Raw genomic sequence first — 18,412 nt, 5'->3', positions numbered from 1 at the left:
CCCAGAGTGCTAGGATTACAGGCGTGAGCCACCGCGCCCGGCCCAAAATCAATTTTAGAGCGTTTCATCAGCCCCCAAAGAAGTCCTGTCCCATCTGTCCCATCAGCAGTCACTCCCCGTCCCCTCCCCAGCCCCTGACACCCTCGTATCCACGTCCCGTCTCTGTGGATCTGCTTATTCTGTACGTTTCATATACATGGAGTCTCACACTTTGTGTCCTTCTGTGTCTGGCGTCTCTCACTGAGCACGATGTCCTCAAGGTCCCTCCACGCTGTGGCCTGTGTCGGAGCCTCGTCCCTTTCGTGGCTGAGTGATGTTCCCGAGTGTGGGTGGACCTCGTTGTGTATGTTGGGCATTTGGGTTTTTTTCCATTTTTGGCTGTTGTGAATCGTGCTGCTGGGAAATTCACGTACAAGCTATTGTGTGGACATGTGTTTTTAGTTTTCCTGGGCGTACACCTAGGAGTGGCATTGCTGGTGATAAGGCAGCTTTGCGTGGGTCCCTTTGAGGAATGGCTTGCACTGCCACAAGCCCAGCTCTCTTCGGAAGGCCTGGGCTCCCCCCAGCAGGGCCTCTTATGGGCTGTGAGGCCACAGGCGACGCCAGCAACCTCTCTGGGAAAAGGAGCTAGAAGCATTTTGGACTCAGGCGTTTAAAGAGTTAAAACAGGAAACCCTTTCGGGGGGAGGCCAGCTCCAGCTGAAGTCCCCCAGGGGCGGGATGGGGCTGGGGGCAGGGAGAACTGCAGGCCTGGGGACAGCAGGTGGGGCCAGACTGGGTGGGTCTGCCCAGATAAGAGCGGGGCTTTTCCCTGTGGCCTGAGGGTCTATGGGGGGAGGGGGGGGCTGAGGTCTGGCTTTGGGAGGAGGAGTCCAGCGCAGAGAAGAGCCTTTCAACTAAGTCTAACCTTGACAATCCAGGAATCCATCTGGGACCGGCCCAGGCCCATTCAGGGACGGGGCAGCTCTTCCAGGTGGGGGCTGGGCAGGAAGTGGAGGGGGTGGGGGAGGAAGGAGGCCTGGGCTCTCCTGGAAGCAGTCCCTCTTCCAGCACCATCCTCCCAGACCCACTGGGAGGGGTGGGACTGGGCTGGAGCCTCAGTTGGTGGAGGCAGATTCAGGCTCTGGGCATTGTGCAGCCAGAGTAAGTCCGCTCAGTTCTGCCTGCGACCCAGCCTCAAGGCTCTGTGCAATGGAAATCTGGAAAATGGGCTGGGAGGCTGGGAGGGAGGCTGGCCTGGGCAAAGCTGATTTAGGAGACTGGCCCAAGGCTCTGCCCTAGGGCTTCTGTAATTAAAGCAATAAACAAATAGTAAAACTATTAAACCATTTCCAATTTTTTTCTTTTTTTGGGAGGGTGGACAGAGTCTCTCTGTTGCCCTGGCTAGAGTGCTGTGGCATCAGCCTAGCTCATAGCAACCTCAAACTCATGGGCTGAGGTGATCCTCCTGCCTCAGCTTCCCAAATAGCTGGGACTACAGGCATGCGCCCCCATGCCCAGCTAATTCTTTTCTATATATTTTTAGTTGTCCGGCTAATTTCTTTCTGTTTTTTTTTTTTCAGTAAAGACAGGGCCTTGCTCTTGCTCAGGCTGGTCTAGAACTCCTGAGCTCTAAGGATCAGTCTGCATCAGCCTCCCAGAGTGCTAGGATTACAGGAGTGAACCACTGGACTAAACCATTTCCATTTGAAACACACACCACAGCCCCCCGGGGGGAGGAGAGACAAGCCTAGCCCTGCCCTCTCTTTTGACAAAGGGGTAAACCAAGGCATAGCTTTTCCCTTGGTGCCTGATGCCCAGCAGGCCCCTCCCTGGGCTTTAGAGTTTAGTGGTTTAGCAGCCTCCAAGGCCTGGGCTCTGGCCCCCACCTCCTGCACTCCTGCCCCAGGCAAAGTATCATTTTCAAAATGGTAACAAGCAAACCCAGGTGGTTCCCGAACAAATGCAAGGTGAGCATGTTCCCCACTTGCCCTGAATCTTTAATGAAGGGAGCAGCTGGCTGGCTGGCAGTGCTGGGAGGTGAGGACAGAGGGGAAACACGCAGACAGGCAGGGGAGCCCTGGGCCATCTCCGTGCACTGGGACTCTGCACAGGATGGCTAACTTGTAAAACCCTGGGCTCCAAGCCTCCTTTCCTGCGAGGCCAGCGCAGGGAGGACGGGCCTCAGGTGACCAGGGGGAGCCTCCCTGAGCTGTGGGCGGCGCAGTGGTGGCCCCCACAAAGATATGCCCACGTCCTGATTCCCGGAGCCTGTGACCATGACTTTATTTGGAAAAAGGGTCTTTGCAGGTGCAATGAAAGTTCTTGAGATGAGTGTCCTATACTACCCAGGGGGACCCCAAACCTGGTGACATGTGTCCCGCACTGTTTTATCAGAGAGAGAGGTCAAGGCAGGCAGGCTGTTCTTTTTTTTTTTTTTGAGACAGAGTCTCACTATGTTGCCTGGGATAGAGTGAGTGCTGTGGCGTCAGCCTAGCTCACAGCAACCTCAAATTCCTGGGCTCGAGCGATCTTCCTGCCTCAGCCTCCTGAGTAGCTGGGACTACAGGCATGCGCCACCATGCCCGGCTAATTTTTTTCTATATATTTTAGTTGGCCAATTAATTTCTTTCTATTTATAGTAGAGACGGGATCTCGCTCTTGGTCAGGCTGGTTTCGAACTCCTGACCTTGAGCAATCCGCCCGCCTCGGCCTCCCAGACTGCTAGGATTATAGGCGTGAGCCATCCTGCCGGCCAAGGCAGGCTGTTCTGATAAATGGACCTTGTGCAAAGGTCTCAAGGCTGGCGTGTGAATTGGGGAGTCGCGCAGGTTTAGGGAAGGACCTCCCAGAAACGAACAGACTTTGGGTGGGGGCAGGCCCGTGTGGCCACAGATGAAGCCAGAAACTGGATGGGGAATGGTGGTCTGGGGCCTGCTGGGCGGCAGGGACTGGCCTTTACTCCAAGCAAGGCAAGAGCGCTGGGAGCACCTTGATGGGAAGTGGGTTTTAACAGGATTCGGGTGGGGCAGACCGGTGCTTGGAAACGGGGTGGGGCTGGGGTGGAATCTCCCCCAGTGTCAGCTGCCAGTCTGCTCTGAGGATGGGGACCCATCCCTGGCACAGCCCCTCAGAGAGCAAACCAAACAGAGCAGCTGGCCTGATGGCAGCAAATCCACGGGAATGCGCGCCGGGGCTTCTCCTAAATCCTCCGGGACATTCCTGATTAGCGATCCTGGCCGCTGGTGAGCTCGGGCCAGAGTACCTCACCGCGTGAGGCCTCCGTGGAAATCGGCAGCCGCCTCTAATCCCGGCTGGAATCCTCTGGCAGCGGTGCGCGGCGGGGCTCCAAGGCTCCTGGGCCGGCGCCAGGCCCGCCCGCCCGCGGGTCTCCACGAGCGCCAGGGCGCCCCCGCCCCCGGCTGGTGTGGAGTAAGAACCCCCTTTTCAGCAAGGACTCCTGGCAAATGGGGTCAGGACCACTGCCCCGCACTGGGAGCTGTGCCCAGGCCTCGATGCCCAAGGTGGTCCCCGGCTTGCAGCACGGGTTCCCTAGCGTGCAAGGGCTGGGGGTCCTGGCCACCCTGCCCGATCTATCCAGGCCCTGCTCCCACCTACCCCCGCACCAGTCCAGGAGCCATCCCTCATCCACCTCTGCCTACCGCCAGGTTGACTTTCCCTGGGATCAGCGCCTTGGGGAACTATTTTAGGGTGTTTCCCTGCTGCTGGGATGTGGCATGGAGGCCCCTAGGCCGGATTCAGTTCTTGGTGACTGTGGAGCCCAGGCCTCAGTTTCCCCAGATGTGGGGTGGGGGCTGCCCTCCACTGTGAGCATCTGAGCCTCAGTTTCTCCAGATAGGGTGGGGGTGGCAGACCACTGCGTGCGGCCTGGGCCTCAGTTTTCCCAGCTGTAGGGTGGGGGTAGCCATCCACTGTGCGCAACGTGGGCCTCAGTTTCCCTATCCCTGTAACCAGCAGAGCAGAGTGGGCAGGGCATCACAGCTCTGGGTCGAACAAAGGACGATCGAGGGAAACTCCGTGGCCAGCTGTGCAAACAGAGCTGGCGCGTCCAGGAAGCGTTGCGACCTCCACCTCCTGGCGGGATGACTTAGAAGTAAGCGCTCAGTTTGAATCCTACTTTTTGGTCATGTGCCCACAAGCAAGATGGAGCCTTTCAGGCTTCCTGCCCGACTCCAAGATGGCGAGTCGCCGCCCTCGGTTCTTACGCCCCAGGCGGGAGGCCTTTGCCCGATTGCAAGATGGCGGCAGCCTGGGGCAAGCACGCTTCCCGCCGCCTGACTCGCCACGTACCCACTCTCAAGATGGCTTCTCCCCGCGAAGCCACGCGCCAGACGGCGGCTCCCTGACTAATTCGACGCCGTCACGTGCTCCCACCCTTTCTCCCCTCCCCCGACTCTGTAGGACGTTTCCGCCTTCAGCCCTGACGGACAGCCGCTTCCTCCAGTAGCCTCCCGCTACCCGTCTCGGCCCCGCCCCCGCACGGCCTTCTGGCCACTGGCAGGCGCCAACGGGAGCCCGCGGGGCTCGCCCCGCCTCCTGGTCGCAGCGGGAGCCAATGGGCAGCGCGCGCGGGGGACGTGTGCGGGCGTCTCCGCCATCTTGTGAGTCTATAACTCGGAGCCGTTGGGTCGGTTCCTGCTATTCCGGCGCCTCCACTCCGTCCCCTGCGGGTCCGCTCTGTGTGCCATGGACGGGTGAGTCGCCGGCGCCGCGCGCCCGCTGCCCGCCGCGGCCCTCCCTGCCCGCCCCGCCGCGCCGACCCCGCCTCCGTCCGCCTGTGGGCTCCGCGGCCGCCCCTCCCCCGCCGCGGCGCGCGGGAACCGGCTGCGGGGTCGGGCGAGACAGAGGCCACCCCGCCCCGGGCCCGCCGCTTCCGGCCTCCGCGCCCGGGCTGAGCGCACGCGGCCCCCGCCCTAGTGGTCCCCGGCGCCCCGCGTCCCTCCCCGACCCCCGCGCGGTCTCGCACGCCCCGGATGGCCCTTCCCGCTTCCCGTCCGGGCCCCGCGCGCCTGCGCAGCCGTCCGCGCTCCCGGCGGGTCCAGTGCGCGTGCGCGGCCTACGGCGGGGGCGCGCGCCTTTCCCGCCGCGCGGACCCGACCCCCGGCGCCCCCGGGCGTCCCGGAAGGCCGGGGCGGGAGGGCTCCGGCAGGGCCGGGTTCGCGAGCCTCCCCTTGGCCTGGCTCGGCGTGGGGAGTGGCCCGGGTCACGTGCGCTCCGGCCCCGGAGCCGCGATGGTAGATTCCGGGCAGAGTTAGGCCCAGCATGCGGAAAGAGTGCAGCCCAGGGAGGGGCGCGGTGCTGGCGGGGGGGCCTCTCCGGGAGCCCCCTGCCCGGATCCCCGCCGGGGCTCACAGGGGGTGGGGAGGGCTGAAGGGACGGCTGTTCCTCGACTCTTCTGGCCGAGCCCTCCGCCTTTGGCTTCCGCAGTGACCGACCTGAGGTGCCCGGCCCAGCGCGGGGGGCAGCCTCGCAGACCGGTGGGGAAAGCCATTTTATGTAAAGCACTTCCTGTGGCGGAGGCCCTCCCTGGGAACGGGCAGCGGGAGAGGCTGCAGATGCTTTGCATTCTTTAAGTTTTTCATTGGCTTGGTAACTTTTAGGTTTCGGTTAGGAAGCAGCCCCTGGGCTTTTGTGTGTTATAGCCATGGGCGGAAGTCCCTGCAAGTGGGTCTGCAGGCCCTAGAATGAGTCGTTGTAGATAGTCCTACGACAGCAGGCAGGACTGGAGCTCCAGGATCTGAGTCACCACACTTTGGCTGTTGGTGCCCTGAATTTGCCTCCCTGGGGCATGAGGAGGTCGGGAATGCCAGGGACTGGGCAGGTGCAGGTGGGCACTGCTCTCCGGTGAGTGGGGCTGCAGGGAGGCCTTTGGAAGACCCTCCTGGACAGACATTCTCTGAGTCACTTAGGGCCTTTGAGGGCTCAGTGTTCTGTGTTGGGAGCTGGCCCTCAGTGAGGTGCGATTGGCTGCAGGGCCGGGGCAGCCATGTTTCCCGAGGAGGGGAGAAAGTCCAGTCAGGCAGAGCCAGGGTTGATGAGTAACTTGAGTTGTATTCCGGCAGGTCTGTTAATTTTAACTGATCGTTTCAGCTGCCACCCCCGTCCTTCCATAGTGGGTTAAGCTCCTCATGTGTCGAGAGTCACCTAGAGTGGGTGATTCTAGAGCCCCCGCACCCCACTCCTGCCCCGGTGGAAGCTCTGCCTATGAGTTTGCCTTCTCGCCTGTCCCAGGCATTTCCAGTTTTATGGAAAGCAAACAACACATTTGAACTTTAACTGCAAGCATTCAGCATCACTCCCGGAGTTGTTAAAGAGGGGTGTCTTTTGTCTTTGGACCTCGGGTGCAGCAGGTCAGGGCCTGGGGTCTTGCTGGGAGGGACAGGCACTAAAGGACAATGGTGGCCCCTTTTCAAGTTAATTAAGTAGATGGCTCACTTCCCTGCCCTTTAGAGCTTTCTAGCTAGTGGGGGTTCCTGTGCGCCCAGAGGAGCAGCGGCTGCGACCACTCCTGTTGCTTTGGTGGCTGGTAGGGGCGACCTCCAGGCCCCACTGGTGGCAGAACAGGCTGGCCCTCCAGGCCTCTTCCTGCCTGCTGAGTGGCACACCTCGCTAACGTTTTCTCCTTTTCTCTCTACAGCATTGTCCCAGATATAGCAGTTGGTACAAAGGTAGGCACTTCTCACTTTGCTTCTTGGTTACCCTCACCGGGCCTCGTCCCCTTCTGCTGGTTTAGACTGGAGGGCACTGTTTCGTTCCTGAAGCGACACGCTCCCATCGGTTTACCATTTGGACTTGGGTGGTAGGGTTGGCAGGCCAGGAGCTCTTGAAAACGTGAGAAGTTTGAGCCCTGTCAGCACCGAGTTGTACAGTTCCAGACTGTCACGTGGGTTTCCAGCGGTTAGGTTTGGTGGCCAGGCCCTCAATTCAGAATCTGTTTGTCCTTCGTCTTTTACGGCCACAAGCTTTGGTTTGGGACGTTTTCTGCCCTGGAAGTCAGAGGCAGCAAGAATCCTGCTTTTAAGTAGGCTGTCTCAGTTTTGATAGGAAGAGTCATCTGCCTTTGGAGGGGAGGTCTGGTCAGACCCTGAACATTTGGTGGGGCGGGTGGTGAGAGGGGGCTGGGGGGTGCTGGGGCTCTTGATACTGTGTCTTTTAATGGGACAGTGGCTCAGGGCGACTGTTGGGTGTGAGCTCTGGAGTCCAGAGCTGGGAGGAAGGGGCGCTCTGTTGCCCTGTGAGGTGGGAGCTGGGACACCCTATCAGCCTGTGGTTTTGTTTTCCTCTCTCCCAGTTGAGGACCAGACTTCGTGCATTTGAGAAAAGGGGATTACGGCCTGGTGTGAAGTCTAGAGAGGCCTGGCTTTCCTCCCGGGGTGGGGGATGCGGGCCTTTGGCCTTGGCTGGCCATCAGCACGGTTCTGGTTAGCTTGTTAACTCAGTCTTTGTGGCAGTTGCAGTTACCTGCCTGTTCCGGCTCTAGTTGTGGTTTGGGGTTGCTCCCTGACTTCAGGGCTTGCCCCTGGAGCCTCCTGTAGGGTGAGCCCACCATGGTGTCTTGAGCAAACAGCAGGCTGGTTGCTGGTTTCTGGTCAGTTGGTGGTGGCTGGGCCAGGTTTCGGTTTTTCCCAAGTGGACTGCTGTCTTTACACGCTGCCTGCCCCGATCTTCCTGCAGATAAAACCTGTTTGTTCAGTGTCGGGAGGAGGGAGAGGGACTTTTCATCTGAAGCACTTGTAACAATCACTGAATATGTCTGGCTTGGAAATACTCCTCTGCTCCTGCGGGAGCAGCTTTCCAACTGGATCAGCTCTTACACACCGGGGCCCCTCTTTAGAACCCTTCTCCTGTTCCCAGGGGGCTTGTTGGTCAGATGTGGAAGCCAAACCTGGATAGGGTAGAAACTTGGAAGCGCTGGTGCCTGAAGCAGCACCTGCCGCCTGGAGGTTGGTCCCCCTGCCAGCGCAGCCCCTGTACAGGCCCTGGCCAGAGGGAAGGGGGGTGGGACTGTGCCCAGGGCTTTTCTGGGCACCCAGGTGTACCCATCACTCAGCCTCAGGGAGGTATGGCTGTCCTGTGCCCACACCTGCCTCTGTTGTCCTTATCCCGGGATTAGAACAGGCTCCTGTACGCGAGCAGGTTGAAGATTGTCGTCTGTGGGCCCGAGCTGTTGATTCAGAAGTGCGGGCCTTGCCACTCACTGTGGTCCATGTGCCTAGCAGGTCTCACTCAGGGAGACTGTCCTGGTGTTCCCTGCCGTCCTGGCCCTTAAAGCAAGGTGGTGGGACCTCACCCAAGCCTCCGACTGGTTGGTTCTGCCCTGGCCTGCCTTGTGTCCCCCCAGGGTGCTGGGTGTCCCCGTTCTCCAGGGTGCTGCTAGGCTAACTGTGTCTGTGTCGGCTCCCAGTGGGCACAGAGTTTGTCGGCCACAGACGGTTGTGGGCGCGCCAGCCCGTTGGCCCATGGGAACTCGATTAGGGCTTCTGGCAGGCGGCCAAGAATACGCTCCGAGGAAATTCTGGCCCCGCCTGCTACTCCAGTCAGAAACGGAAGCCAAGATGCCCTTTTTAAGGTTTGTGCTGCCAGCACATGGGAACCGCATGGGTGCCTGGCCCCCAGCCAATGGGGGGAGGCTGGCTTTGGTGTCCCCAGCCTCTGTGCAGGAGGGGGCCGGAGCCACTTCAGTGGAGGTGCTGGGAAGGCCCCGGGGGCGAGGCTGTGCCTCTCAGGTGCTCTGCCTATGCCTGGCACATGGTCTGGCTTCCCCACATGGACGTTTGGGGGTCTTGACAGCCTTCTTCCCACACCTCGTGCAGCCCACCGTGCTCACATGGTACAGGCGGGCTTCAGCCCAGGCCCCTGGACTTCGGGCGTGAGCCGCAGAGACGAGGGCTTGTTTTGGGCCTTTCTTCATTGGTCCCTAATCTGTGTTCGTTCTTTGGCCCTGAAGCTGGGAGTCTCCCCTCCTAAGCCTTTACAGGTTTTGGTTGCTGGTTCTGTGGGCCTCGCAAGGTTTGCCTCGGGCCCGGGGGAGCTGCTGCTGGTGGACTGCCTGCCTCCCGTCCGGGTTCGAGGGCTCTCCCACAGCAGTGGGGGCTGCCCGTTCCTTGGGTCTTTCCCACCCTGTCTCTAGACCTGGCCTCCTGCAGTGCCATGGGCAGGGGCGTGGAGGAGCCCCTGGGGCTTCTGGATGGGGTGCTGGGGGCTACAGCTACGTCCCACCTGGCCCGGGTCTGAGGTCTCTGTGGGAGTGAAGGGAGGCTCTTGGGAGGAAGCCAGCTGGCCTTGCTCTCCAGGCCTGGGGGACAGTGGACCTGGGGCAGTGGCGCCCTGGTCTGCACATTAGTTTCTCTGCACTTGACTGTGCTTGAGGGGTGCGGTAGGGGTCTCGTTTCTGGGCCGTGTCCTGGGGTGCCTGGGCGCTGCCCCAGACGCCCGCTTCGGTGCCCTGTAGGTTCATGCTAGCGGCGCCTGGTGCCTGTTAAATTGTTGCGCGTCAGGGTCCTCAGACCTGTGTTTCTGTTTTTTGTGTAACTAAGGACTGTCACCAGCATCTTCTCCAGTTTCACTTTTTGAATAAACTTGTGTGTCCTCAAGCCTCGCGGGGGGGGGGGGATGTCTGTTTTCCTATGTCTGGGGTCTCCCAGTGTCATTCTTAGGGGTGATTCAGTTAGATTGGAACTAATGAGGACATAAATTGTCTTCAGAAAGAAAATGGAGGAGTCAAAAGTGGGGGGTTGAGCTTCCCTCATCCCGTTCACAAGCGGGGGGGGGGGTGGTGGTGGTGGTGGAGGAGCCGGAGTTGAGCGGGTGCCGCTGTTACTGGATAGCGCCGCCCGCTGCATAAAGAGGTAGTGTTTCCAGACGTCCGAAAGTGTGCCGAGCCCAGGCTCGGGTTTCCTCGGGGGCTGGGAAATAGGACGACTCCTGCTGCTGGAGAGCAGGGGCGGGGCTCTGTCCAGCCGCCGTCTGGATGCCCAAGGCCCCGCCATGCTCCTCTGGGCAGGCCGGTGATGGGAGGCCCCAGGCCTGCACTGAGGGCAGCCACACCCATGGACGTGGGAATGGTACGAGCAGAGTCCTGCAGGTGACAGCCTCCCAGACCCCCTGGCAGTCTCCCAGGGTTCCAAGGTTGGGAAAAGGAGCAGTGTCCGGGTGGGTTGTGGGACCTAGGCACTGGGCGTCCTCCGTCTGGAGACTGGCCAGTGCTAGGGTGGGGCCAGGCCTCGGCAGGGGTTGTCAGGGCTGCTCAGAGCAGCAGGCTGTGCATGTGGGCTTGGGCCTGGAGGGCTGGGGGTCTCTGGCCAGTGGGAGCAAGTGCAGCTCAATACTTCCTTGTCTCTTCCAGCGGGGATCTGACGAGCTCTTCTCTACTTGTGTCACTAACGGACCCTTTATCATGAGCAGCAGCTCGGCCTCTGCAGGTAACGCCACTTGCCAGGAGCGTGGCCTGAGGCTGCAGCCAGGGCCCTACCTGGTTTGTGGTGTTTTCCCTGAGAGTTGAGATCCTGTAGTGGCCGTCCTAACTTGGCCTCGAGTCGGTACCTCCCGTGCGTGGTTCACGCTGCCCATAGGCCACACTGCAGTCCCACTGGGACTTGGGCTGCAGAGTGTTATGAGGGTGACATGTAAAGGTTCATACTCCCCTTGGATTTGTAGGGGAGACGGGTATAAACCCTAACGCTGGCAGGGTTCCCGTACAGCTCCCTGGGAGCCCAGGGGAAGGACAGCATGGCAGGGAACCTGCCACTTCATGGGTCTCACCCCAGCTCCCTTTTTCAGCAAATGGAAATGACAGTAAGAAGTTCAAAGGTGACAATAGAAGCGCCGGTGTTCCCTCCAGAGTGATCCACATCCGCAAGCTCCCGAGTGACGTCACCGAGGGGGAAGTCATCTCCCTGGGGCTGCCCTTTGGGAAGGTGACCAATCTCCTGATGCTGAAAGGGAAGAACCAGGTACCTGCCACCTGGCGAGCTCGGGCTCCCTTGGCTGGGGGGGGGGGGCTTGTGCACGCCCGTGGCTCACAGCCTCTCCCACAGGCCTTCATCGAGATGAATACCGAGGAGGCCGCCAACACCATGGTCAACTACTACACCTCAGTGACGCCCGTGCTACGTGGCCAGCCCATCTACATCCAGTTCTCCAACCACAAGGAGCTCAAGACCGACAGCTCCCCCAACCAGGCGGTGCGTTCCCCCCCCCCCAGGGGCCTATGGGGCGGACTGGGCTGCACCGGGCTGGGACTCACGGCAGTGCCTTCCGCAGAGGGCCCAGGCGGCCTTGCAGGCAGTGAACTCGGTCCAGTCAGGAAATCTGGCCCTGGCCGCCTCGGCCGCCGCTGTGGACGCGGGGATGGCGATGGCCGGGCAGAGCCCCGTGCTGAGGATCATCGTGGAGAACCTCTTCTACCCCGTGACGCTGGATGTGCTGCACCAGGTGAGGTGTCTGTTGTGGCAGAGTCAATGCTTTGCAGGTGCCTGTCTGGGAGAGGGGCTGGGGGGCGCCGCAGACACCAGAGGGGTGGGTGAGGGGCCTTGCTGGTGAGTGCTGGGCAGGGGTTCACGGCTGTCCTCCGGCTCTTGCAGATCTTCTCCAAGTTTGGCACGGTTCTGAAAATCATCACCTTCACCAAGAACAACCAGTTCCAAGCTCTGCTGCAGTATGCAGACCCCGTGAGCGCTCAGCATGCCAAGCTGGTGAGTGGGGGTCCCAGGGACACCTGCCCTGGGCCCCAGCCATGGCTTACCGGCCCCTCCTTGCAGTCCCTAGATGGGCAGAACATCTACAACGCCTGCTGCACGCTGCGTATCGACTTCTCCAAGCTCACCAGCCTCAACGTCAAGTACAACAATGACAAGAGCCGGGACTACACGCGCCCAGACTTGCCCTCTGGGGACAGCCAGCCCTCACTGGACCAGACCATGGCTGCGGCCTTCGGTAAGATGCCGCCCGGCATGGCGCTGAGTGTGTGCAGCAGGATCTGTCAAGGGTCACTGTGAGTCAGTCTGAGCAACTCAGAGGCCTGGCGACCCAGAGCGGGGTGCCCAGGCCACGTGCGCAGGGGAAAGGCTGCCTCGCTCAGTCAGTGCCCAGAAGGCCCCAGCGGCATGTGGCCCTGGGCTCAGTCGGCTCCGCGCTCCTTGCACGGCCAGCACAGCACAGTCCAGTGCACCGCACGTCTGGACACACGCACCCCCTGCCCCCACAGAGCAGCGGATCTGCCCGCGAAGGCTCTCCTTGGGGGTCGCCCACCAGCCGGGTTTGGGGCCCACCCGACACGCACGGCGCTTGCTCGCGGTGAGTTGTGGGTGCAATGATTAGTGTCTCATTTATTTCTAGGTGCACCTGGTATAATCTCAGCCTCTCCGTATGCAGGAGCTGGTTTCCCTCCCACCTTTGCCATTCCTCAAGCTGCAGGTATTCAAACACTTGATCTTGGTTCCCCACAGCCGACTGCATGCCCACACACCTTTCCAGCGCTCGCTTCCACGGGCAGCCGACGTGGGCTGGCTGGGCCCCAGGGAGTGTCCGGCCACGGGCCCTTCCTGGGAGAGGGGCAGTCAGCGCAGGGTCCCTGCTCCACAGTGGCAGCTTGTGCAGGGCAGTCAGCAGGGCTGTGGAAGTCCAGGTGTCAGGCACTGGTGTTGGCGAGAAGCCGCTAACCGCACAGTCTTTGTGGTCTGGTTCCCTTCAAGCATCTCCGGGGCGAGCTCGAGGACCGCAGTGGTTGGAGGGATGTGTCCCTAGTAGATTGCATTTGAGTGCCTGGTAAGCAGTGGCCTCCCAGGCTGAGTGGCATGAGCTGGCGGCGGCAGCGGGCACATGTGTGCGTGGCCCGTGCCATCCCGCTTCCCTCCTGGGCCGGGCGACCTGCCCAAGTGCTGACCGTGGACGGAGCAGCGCGTGCCCGTCCTGCGTGCCTGGTCTGCATGGAGGAGTGGGCACCAGCATGCGCACGCCGGGCACGTCCCGGACAGGCCCTGCTTGCGGAGGGCCCGTGTCTGCATTTATGGAACCGGAGCTTTTTTGTGCTGTCTGGGCGCATGCAGATGGGTCCAACCCCAGCACGGCATCCGTGCTGTGAGGAGAGGTGGGTGCGCTGGTGCAGGAGCCAGCTGGTGTGACTGTGCGAGGGGTCTGGGGTGACCCCACAGGCACCCTGGGTAGAACCACCCTGGGTAGAGCCAGAAGCCACCTTCATCGTGGTTTGTGCATGAGGACGGGAAGGTGTCTGCGTTCTCCCTCTCGGTGGTAGAACGAGGGCACCGCTGCTCATTTCCTGACTGCCTCTTCCTTTTCAGGCCTGTCCGTTCCTAACGTTCACGGAGCCCTGGCCCCCCTGGCCATTCCATCGGCGGCAGCAGCGGCGGCGGCGGCAGGCCGGATTGCCATCCCAGGCCTGGCAGGGGCAGGAAACTCTGTCTTGCTGGTCAGCAACCTCAACCCAGAGGTATGTGGGTTTCTCTCCCAGGTGGTTCTCCCAGGAAAGCACGCAGGGGTGGTTGTGCTCAGTCGTGGGTCTTAGCAGCCGTGCTGGAGAGCAGGTGTGGCCTCGGGTCAGCACAAGTGCCCACCACCCCCGTCCCGGATCGGCGCTGCCCTCCCTGCGCGTCTGCAGCTGGTCCCGCGCGGCCCGCTCTGCTGGCATCACGTCACTCTCCTTTCCCGAGATGGCTTTTGAGTTTTCCTGTTTTCTTTAACAACTTGATTTGCATTTTCAATTTCATAATAATTCAGAGTTGAAATATTTTTCATTATCCAAAGGCAATCTAAAAATCAGAGCCAAGCAGGGTGCAGTTTAGAAACCAGGTGTGCCTTGCACGTCCTCTGGGTGAGCCCGGGCGTCAGCAGGCCGGAATGCCTGCTATCTGAATGGTGGATTTTTATTTGTCAGAATGGCTAAATTCGGCTCGGAGAGCTTGGATGAGATAATACAGGCTCGAAACACTTAACTCTTGATTGATGGGATTAACATTTAATCAACATCTCAGACTCCTTTATCTGTCTGTGACTTTCTCTGAGGCCCTGAGGCGGGGGTGGCGCTGACCTCCCTGCCTCCGCCTCCTCGTCATGAGCTGTCACTATCCATCCAGCTTGTCCTGAGCTAGACGCCTAGTGAAGCTGTGAACTAACAGACTCAACTCCTTCACTGCCTGTGATCGTGGTCAGACTCGGTCTGCGCACAGCCGCAGGAGACGGCACTGCCCGCGCGGGAGTGGGCGCGCCCGGGCCGTGCTCGGGCGAGGTTGGGCGTCCTGGGCTCCGGCCTGCAGCGGGACGGGGCCAGCTCCTTCCGTGGGGCGTGGTGTGGAATGCCCGTGGAGGACCTGGGCAGTATCTTCTCCTGCGGGCTGTGTGAGTGAGGTGCTTTCTTACCGTGTGTTCCTTGAGGTAAACCTGTAACTTGAGATGTGTGTGGAGCGTGACTGTGGAACACTACCTGATTTTCTTATGTATTTACTGACCTGTGTTTTTTTGCTACTTTTTTTTCTTTTCTCCCCTTCCCCTCTCCCAATTTTTTTTCTTGCCCTGATCCGGAATTTCTTTGCCAACTGACTGCACGGTACTTCTGCTTCCTGTTGTTGCTTGAAACAAAACAAAAACATAAATAAATAAAAACAAAAATTCCCCCTCAAACCCTGCTCTCCGGAAACCAACCTGCCCTTGAATATTAACATCCTGACAACTTCATCATCCATCAACCACTGCACGCCTGCGGGGACTGTCTTCCTCGTGGTGGACGATTGGCAACTCGCCCCCCTGACCTCTCCCTCTCCCCTGTCCCTCCGCTGCCTTGCTCTGCTGTTCTCTAAAGAGAGTCACACCCCAAAGCCTCTTTATTCTTTTCGGTATGTTATCATTCACACTTTTATTACCTTGTTTTCATTTAATTGAGGTTATTTTCATGCCCTGAGACGTACTATGAGTTTGCAGTCCGGCTCTCTGCTCCCTGGCATTCTGCCTCGTTGTATGGTTTGCTTCCGGTTTGCGTATTTATTTTGGTCCCTAGATACGCATGGTTTATTGCCCTGCATGCTTTTCAAAGAGTAAAACATGTCGGTAGCATGCTGAAGTGATCATTCCTTGGCAATTATCTGTCCTGGAGTTTATGACTTTGCTGAACTCAGTGGCTCCTGTTAACGTGCCTGGTGGCTGCTAGACGCAGGTGCCCCAGGGGCAGCATAAGCAAACCCGGCCGGGCTGAGCCGAGCCTTGAGGGGTGCGCGGGGTCTAGGAGGGCAGGTGGGGAGACCAGGCGGGTGTCGGTAGGGACTCAGAGGCTCCCTCGTGCCTGGACTTTTGAAGGCGTTTACGGAGATGTGCAGAGGGTGAAGATCCTGTTCAACAAGAAGGAGAACGCCCTGGTGCAGATGGCCGACGGCAGCCAGGCCCAGCTGGGTGAGGACCGGAGGGGGGTTAGGGGAGGCAGGGGGGCTGCGGCCGGCCAGGGGCGCCTAGTCATACCTGTCCCCCTCCCTGTCCAGCCATGAGCCACCTGAACGGGCACAAGCTGCATGGGAAACCCATCCGCATCACGCTGTCCAAGCACCAGAACGTGCAGCTGCCCCGTGAGGGCCAGGAGGACCAGGGCCTCACCAAGGACTACGGCAACTCGCCCCTGCACCGCTTCAAGAAGCCTGGCTCCAAGAACTTCCAGAACATCTTCCCGCCCTCGGCCACCTTGCACCTCTCCAACATCCCGTGAGTCCTGGGAGCGCGGACTGGGTGTGACAGGGCTCAGAGCTCTCTCGGTTGTCCTGCCCACCAAGGGCTTGGGTCCCGGTGCTCATGGAGCATCCATCCCCATTAATCCAGAAGCCAGAGTGCTGCTGTATCTGAAGGTTTTTTTTTTTTTTTTTTGGGTGGACACAGAGTCTCACTTTGTTGCTCAGGCTAGAGTGAGTGCCATGGTGTCAGCCTAGCTCACAGCAACCTCAAACTCTTGGGCTCAAGAGATCCTCCTGCTTCAGCCTCCCGAGTAGCTGGGACTACAGGCATGCACCACCATGCCTGGCTAATTTTTCTATATATATTAGTTGGCCAATTAATTTCTTTCTATTTATAGTAGAGATGGGTCTCACTCTTGCTCAGGCTGGTTTCGAACTCCTGACCTTGAGCAATCCGCCCACCTCGGCCTCCCAGAGTGCTAGGATTGCAGGTGTGAGCCACCTCGCCCGGCCATGTATCTGAAGTTTTTTGAGCACTGAGGAGAAATGCTTGTTGGAACATTTTGGTTTTTTCTCCTTCAGAGTAATGCAAATATTCGGAAATCCAGATCACTTCTAGTCCCAGGCATTTTGGATAAGGGACACTGAACCTGCAGTAAACCTTTGTTTTAATCTAGATGATGCTTTCTGTCAAACTTTCACAAAAGAAAATTCACCAGGAGAGGCATCACTTTGTATTTTTGCAAACCTGGTGGATGTCGGTTTCATGGAAGTCGAGTGGATGGAGTCTGTGCCCTCCACAGCTGTTTCTGGTCATCGTGAGAGGCCCCCACGCCCCGCTGAGGGCCACGGGGCAGTCCCTGTCTGCATACCTGGCTCACGCCCTGTCTCCCACAGGCCATCGATATCCGAGGAAGATCTCAAGATTCTCTTCTCCAGCAACGGCGGGGTCGTCAAAGGGTTCAAGTTCTTCCAGTGAGTATGCGCTGGGCACTGTCCTGCCCCCGGGCTGCCCTTTGGCCTGTGCTGACTCCGTGTCTTGCAGGAAGGACCGCAAGATGGCCCTGATCCAGATGGGCTCCGTGGAGGAGGCGGTCCAGGCCCTCATCGACCTACACAACCATGACCTCGGCGAGAACCACCACCTGCGGGTCTCCTTCTCCAAGTCCACCATCTAGGGCGGGGTGCCCTCGACTGGCTCCCTGGCGACAACTTCCATCATTCCAGAAAAAAGCCACTTTAAAAAGCAGCTGAAGTGACCTTAACAGACCAGAGATTTTATTTTTTTAAAAGAGAAATCAGTTTACCTGTTTTTAAAAAAATTAAATCTAGTTCACCTTGCTAACCTTGTGGTGACGGTGACAGCTCAGGCTCTCGGTGACTGCGGCAGGAGTTCACCAGCCCCGGTGCCTGGGGCCAGACCACAGGCCGTGCCTTGCTGGGCGTGTCGGGCGTGGGGCCTGCAGGTGGGCGCCCCAGACACGCCTGGCCTTCTGTGCCTTACAAACCTGCTCCTGTGGCCCACACCCACCGGCGTCACACCCACCCGTGCCGGGGCGCCAAGGGGGCGGGTCATGCGGTGAGGGCAGAGCGGCCTCTGCAGGCTCCTGCAGGATCATGTGCCTGAGGTGTGGCAGGAGCCCTGCGCCCAACACCCCACCTAATCAAGTGACGTGATTCTCCCCCAGCCCCCACCCGCCACCCAGGTGCCCCCCAGGCCGAGGGCACCATCCTGTCGCTTCTTCAGCTTGGGAGCTTTTCATCGTAATCTTTGTATTATACTTTGATACAGTTGCAGACATCTGTGCCTAGCAATATTTCCAGTTGACCAAATATTCTAATCTTTTTCATTTATATGCAAAAGAAATAGTTTTAAGTAACTTTTTATAGCAAGATGATACAATGGTATGAGTGTAATCTAAATCTCCTTCTGGTATTACCTTGTATACTGTGCTTTTATTTTATTCTTTGTAATTAAGTCACAGGCAGGACCCAGTTTCCAGAGAGCAGGGGCCAGCCCGGGGCACAGGCAGCCCCAGGTCCTTCCTGGGACCCCTCAGGGAGGGGCCCGCTCCCGCCTCCCGTTGCCTTACTCCGCCTCACTTGCAATTGCCTAGAAACAAGCTCTCAGACTTTTCAGGGTTTTTTTTTTTTTTTCCTTCAAATTTTGGACCAAAGTTTCGTTGTTTTTTGTCTGCCTCTGATGCTGGGACCCAGATGGTGGGACACGTGTCCCAAGTCTTAACTGTTCTGTCCTTCTGGCCTGTGCAGGGCTGGGGGGCCCTTGGATCCCTGAGTTTCCATAAAGGAGTGTAACAAGGGTGTAGATATTTATAATTTTTTATACCTGTTGTAGGATGTGAGGGGCAGCAACACGCGGTTTTTTATGGTGACACAGATGTATATTTTGATACCAGCGATTCAGATTCCAGGCTCAGTATTGTGACGTGGAGCGAGCAGTGACCACAGCACATTCCATTGCCCGTCCCGATGGCGTGTAATGCAGAAAGAACTCGATTAAAACGATTTTATAACAAATTTTACCTTTTCTGTAGACCTCTTTATTGCTGTTCACATTGTAGAAGGCCCTTGGGCCGGTCTGTACTTGGACTTTGAATAAACTCCTCTGTACCCTGTGCTGGTTTCCCTCTTCATTGGGCCTGTTTTGTCTCCTCTGTCTCCTTCCTGTGCACCTTTCCTTTCCATCCACTCGCAGCTCTTGAGGGCCGGCCCGGACGCCGCTAGGC

The 18,412-nt window shown here is 58.9% G+C and overlaps 1 protein-coding gene across 5 annotated transcripts; it reads left to right on the top strand.

Annotated features, from left to right (window-relative positions):
* Positions 1-4,570: 4,570 nt before the first annotated feature.
* On the top strand, positions 4,571-18,301 carry PTBP1 (polypyrimidine tract binding protein 1). 5 transcript variants are annotated; one of them, XM_012745710.3, is made up of 15 exons: positions 4,571-4,694; positions 6,638-6,668; positions 10,346-10,421; positions 10,780-10,952; positions 11,037-11,183; positions 11,263-11,433; positions 11,583-11,693; positions 11,760-11,934; positions 12,337-12,414; positions 13,299-13,447; positions 14,813-14,846; positions 15,304-15,396; positions 15,483-15,699; positions 16,563-16,640; positions 16,711-18,301. In XM_012745710.3, exons 1-15 carry the CDS (start codon positions 4,687-4,689, stop codon positions 16,841-16,843), a joined length of 1,674 nt encoding a protein of 557 aa, XP_012601164.1. In that variant the 5' UTR covers positions 4,571-4,686; the 3' UTR covers positions 16,844-18,301. The 5 variants fall into 5 exon arrangements, with proteins under 5 accessions (XP_012601164.1, XP_012601165.1, XP_075854366.1 ...); XM_012745712.3 differs by lacking the exon at positions 4,571-4,694 and adding an exon at positions 5,214-5,234; XM_012745711.3 differs by lacking the exon at positions 12,337-12,414.
* Positions 18,302-18,412: the final 111 nt, after the last annotated feature.

Source organism: Microcebus murinus, chromosome 27, assembly GCF_040939455.1.
Source record: "Microcebus murinus isolate Inina chromosome 27, M.murinus_Inina_mat1.0, whole genome shotgun sequence".
NCBI classification, from domain to species: domain Eukaryota; kingdom Metazoa; phylum Chordata; class Mammalia; order Primates; family Cheirogaleidae; genus Microcebus; species Microcebus murinus.
Note: the sequence above shows the minus strand (reverse complement) of the source record. Positions and strands in the feature narration are given on the sequence as shown.

Excerpts from the sequence above, each read along its gene's own strand:
- PTBP1 (XM_012745710.3), top strand. Across the intron at positions 12,415-13,298 it reads TGCCATTCCTCAAGCTGCAG|GCCTGTCCGTTCCTAACGTT; the intron begins GTATTCAAACAC and ends CTTCCTTTTCAG. Across the intron at positions 15,397-15,482 it reads CGGCAGCCAGGCCCAGCTGG|CCATGAGCCACCTGAACGGG; the intron begins GTGAGGACCGGA and ends CTCCCTGTCCAG.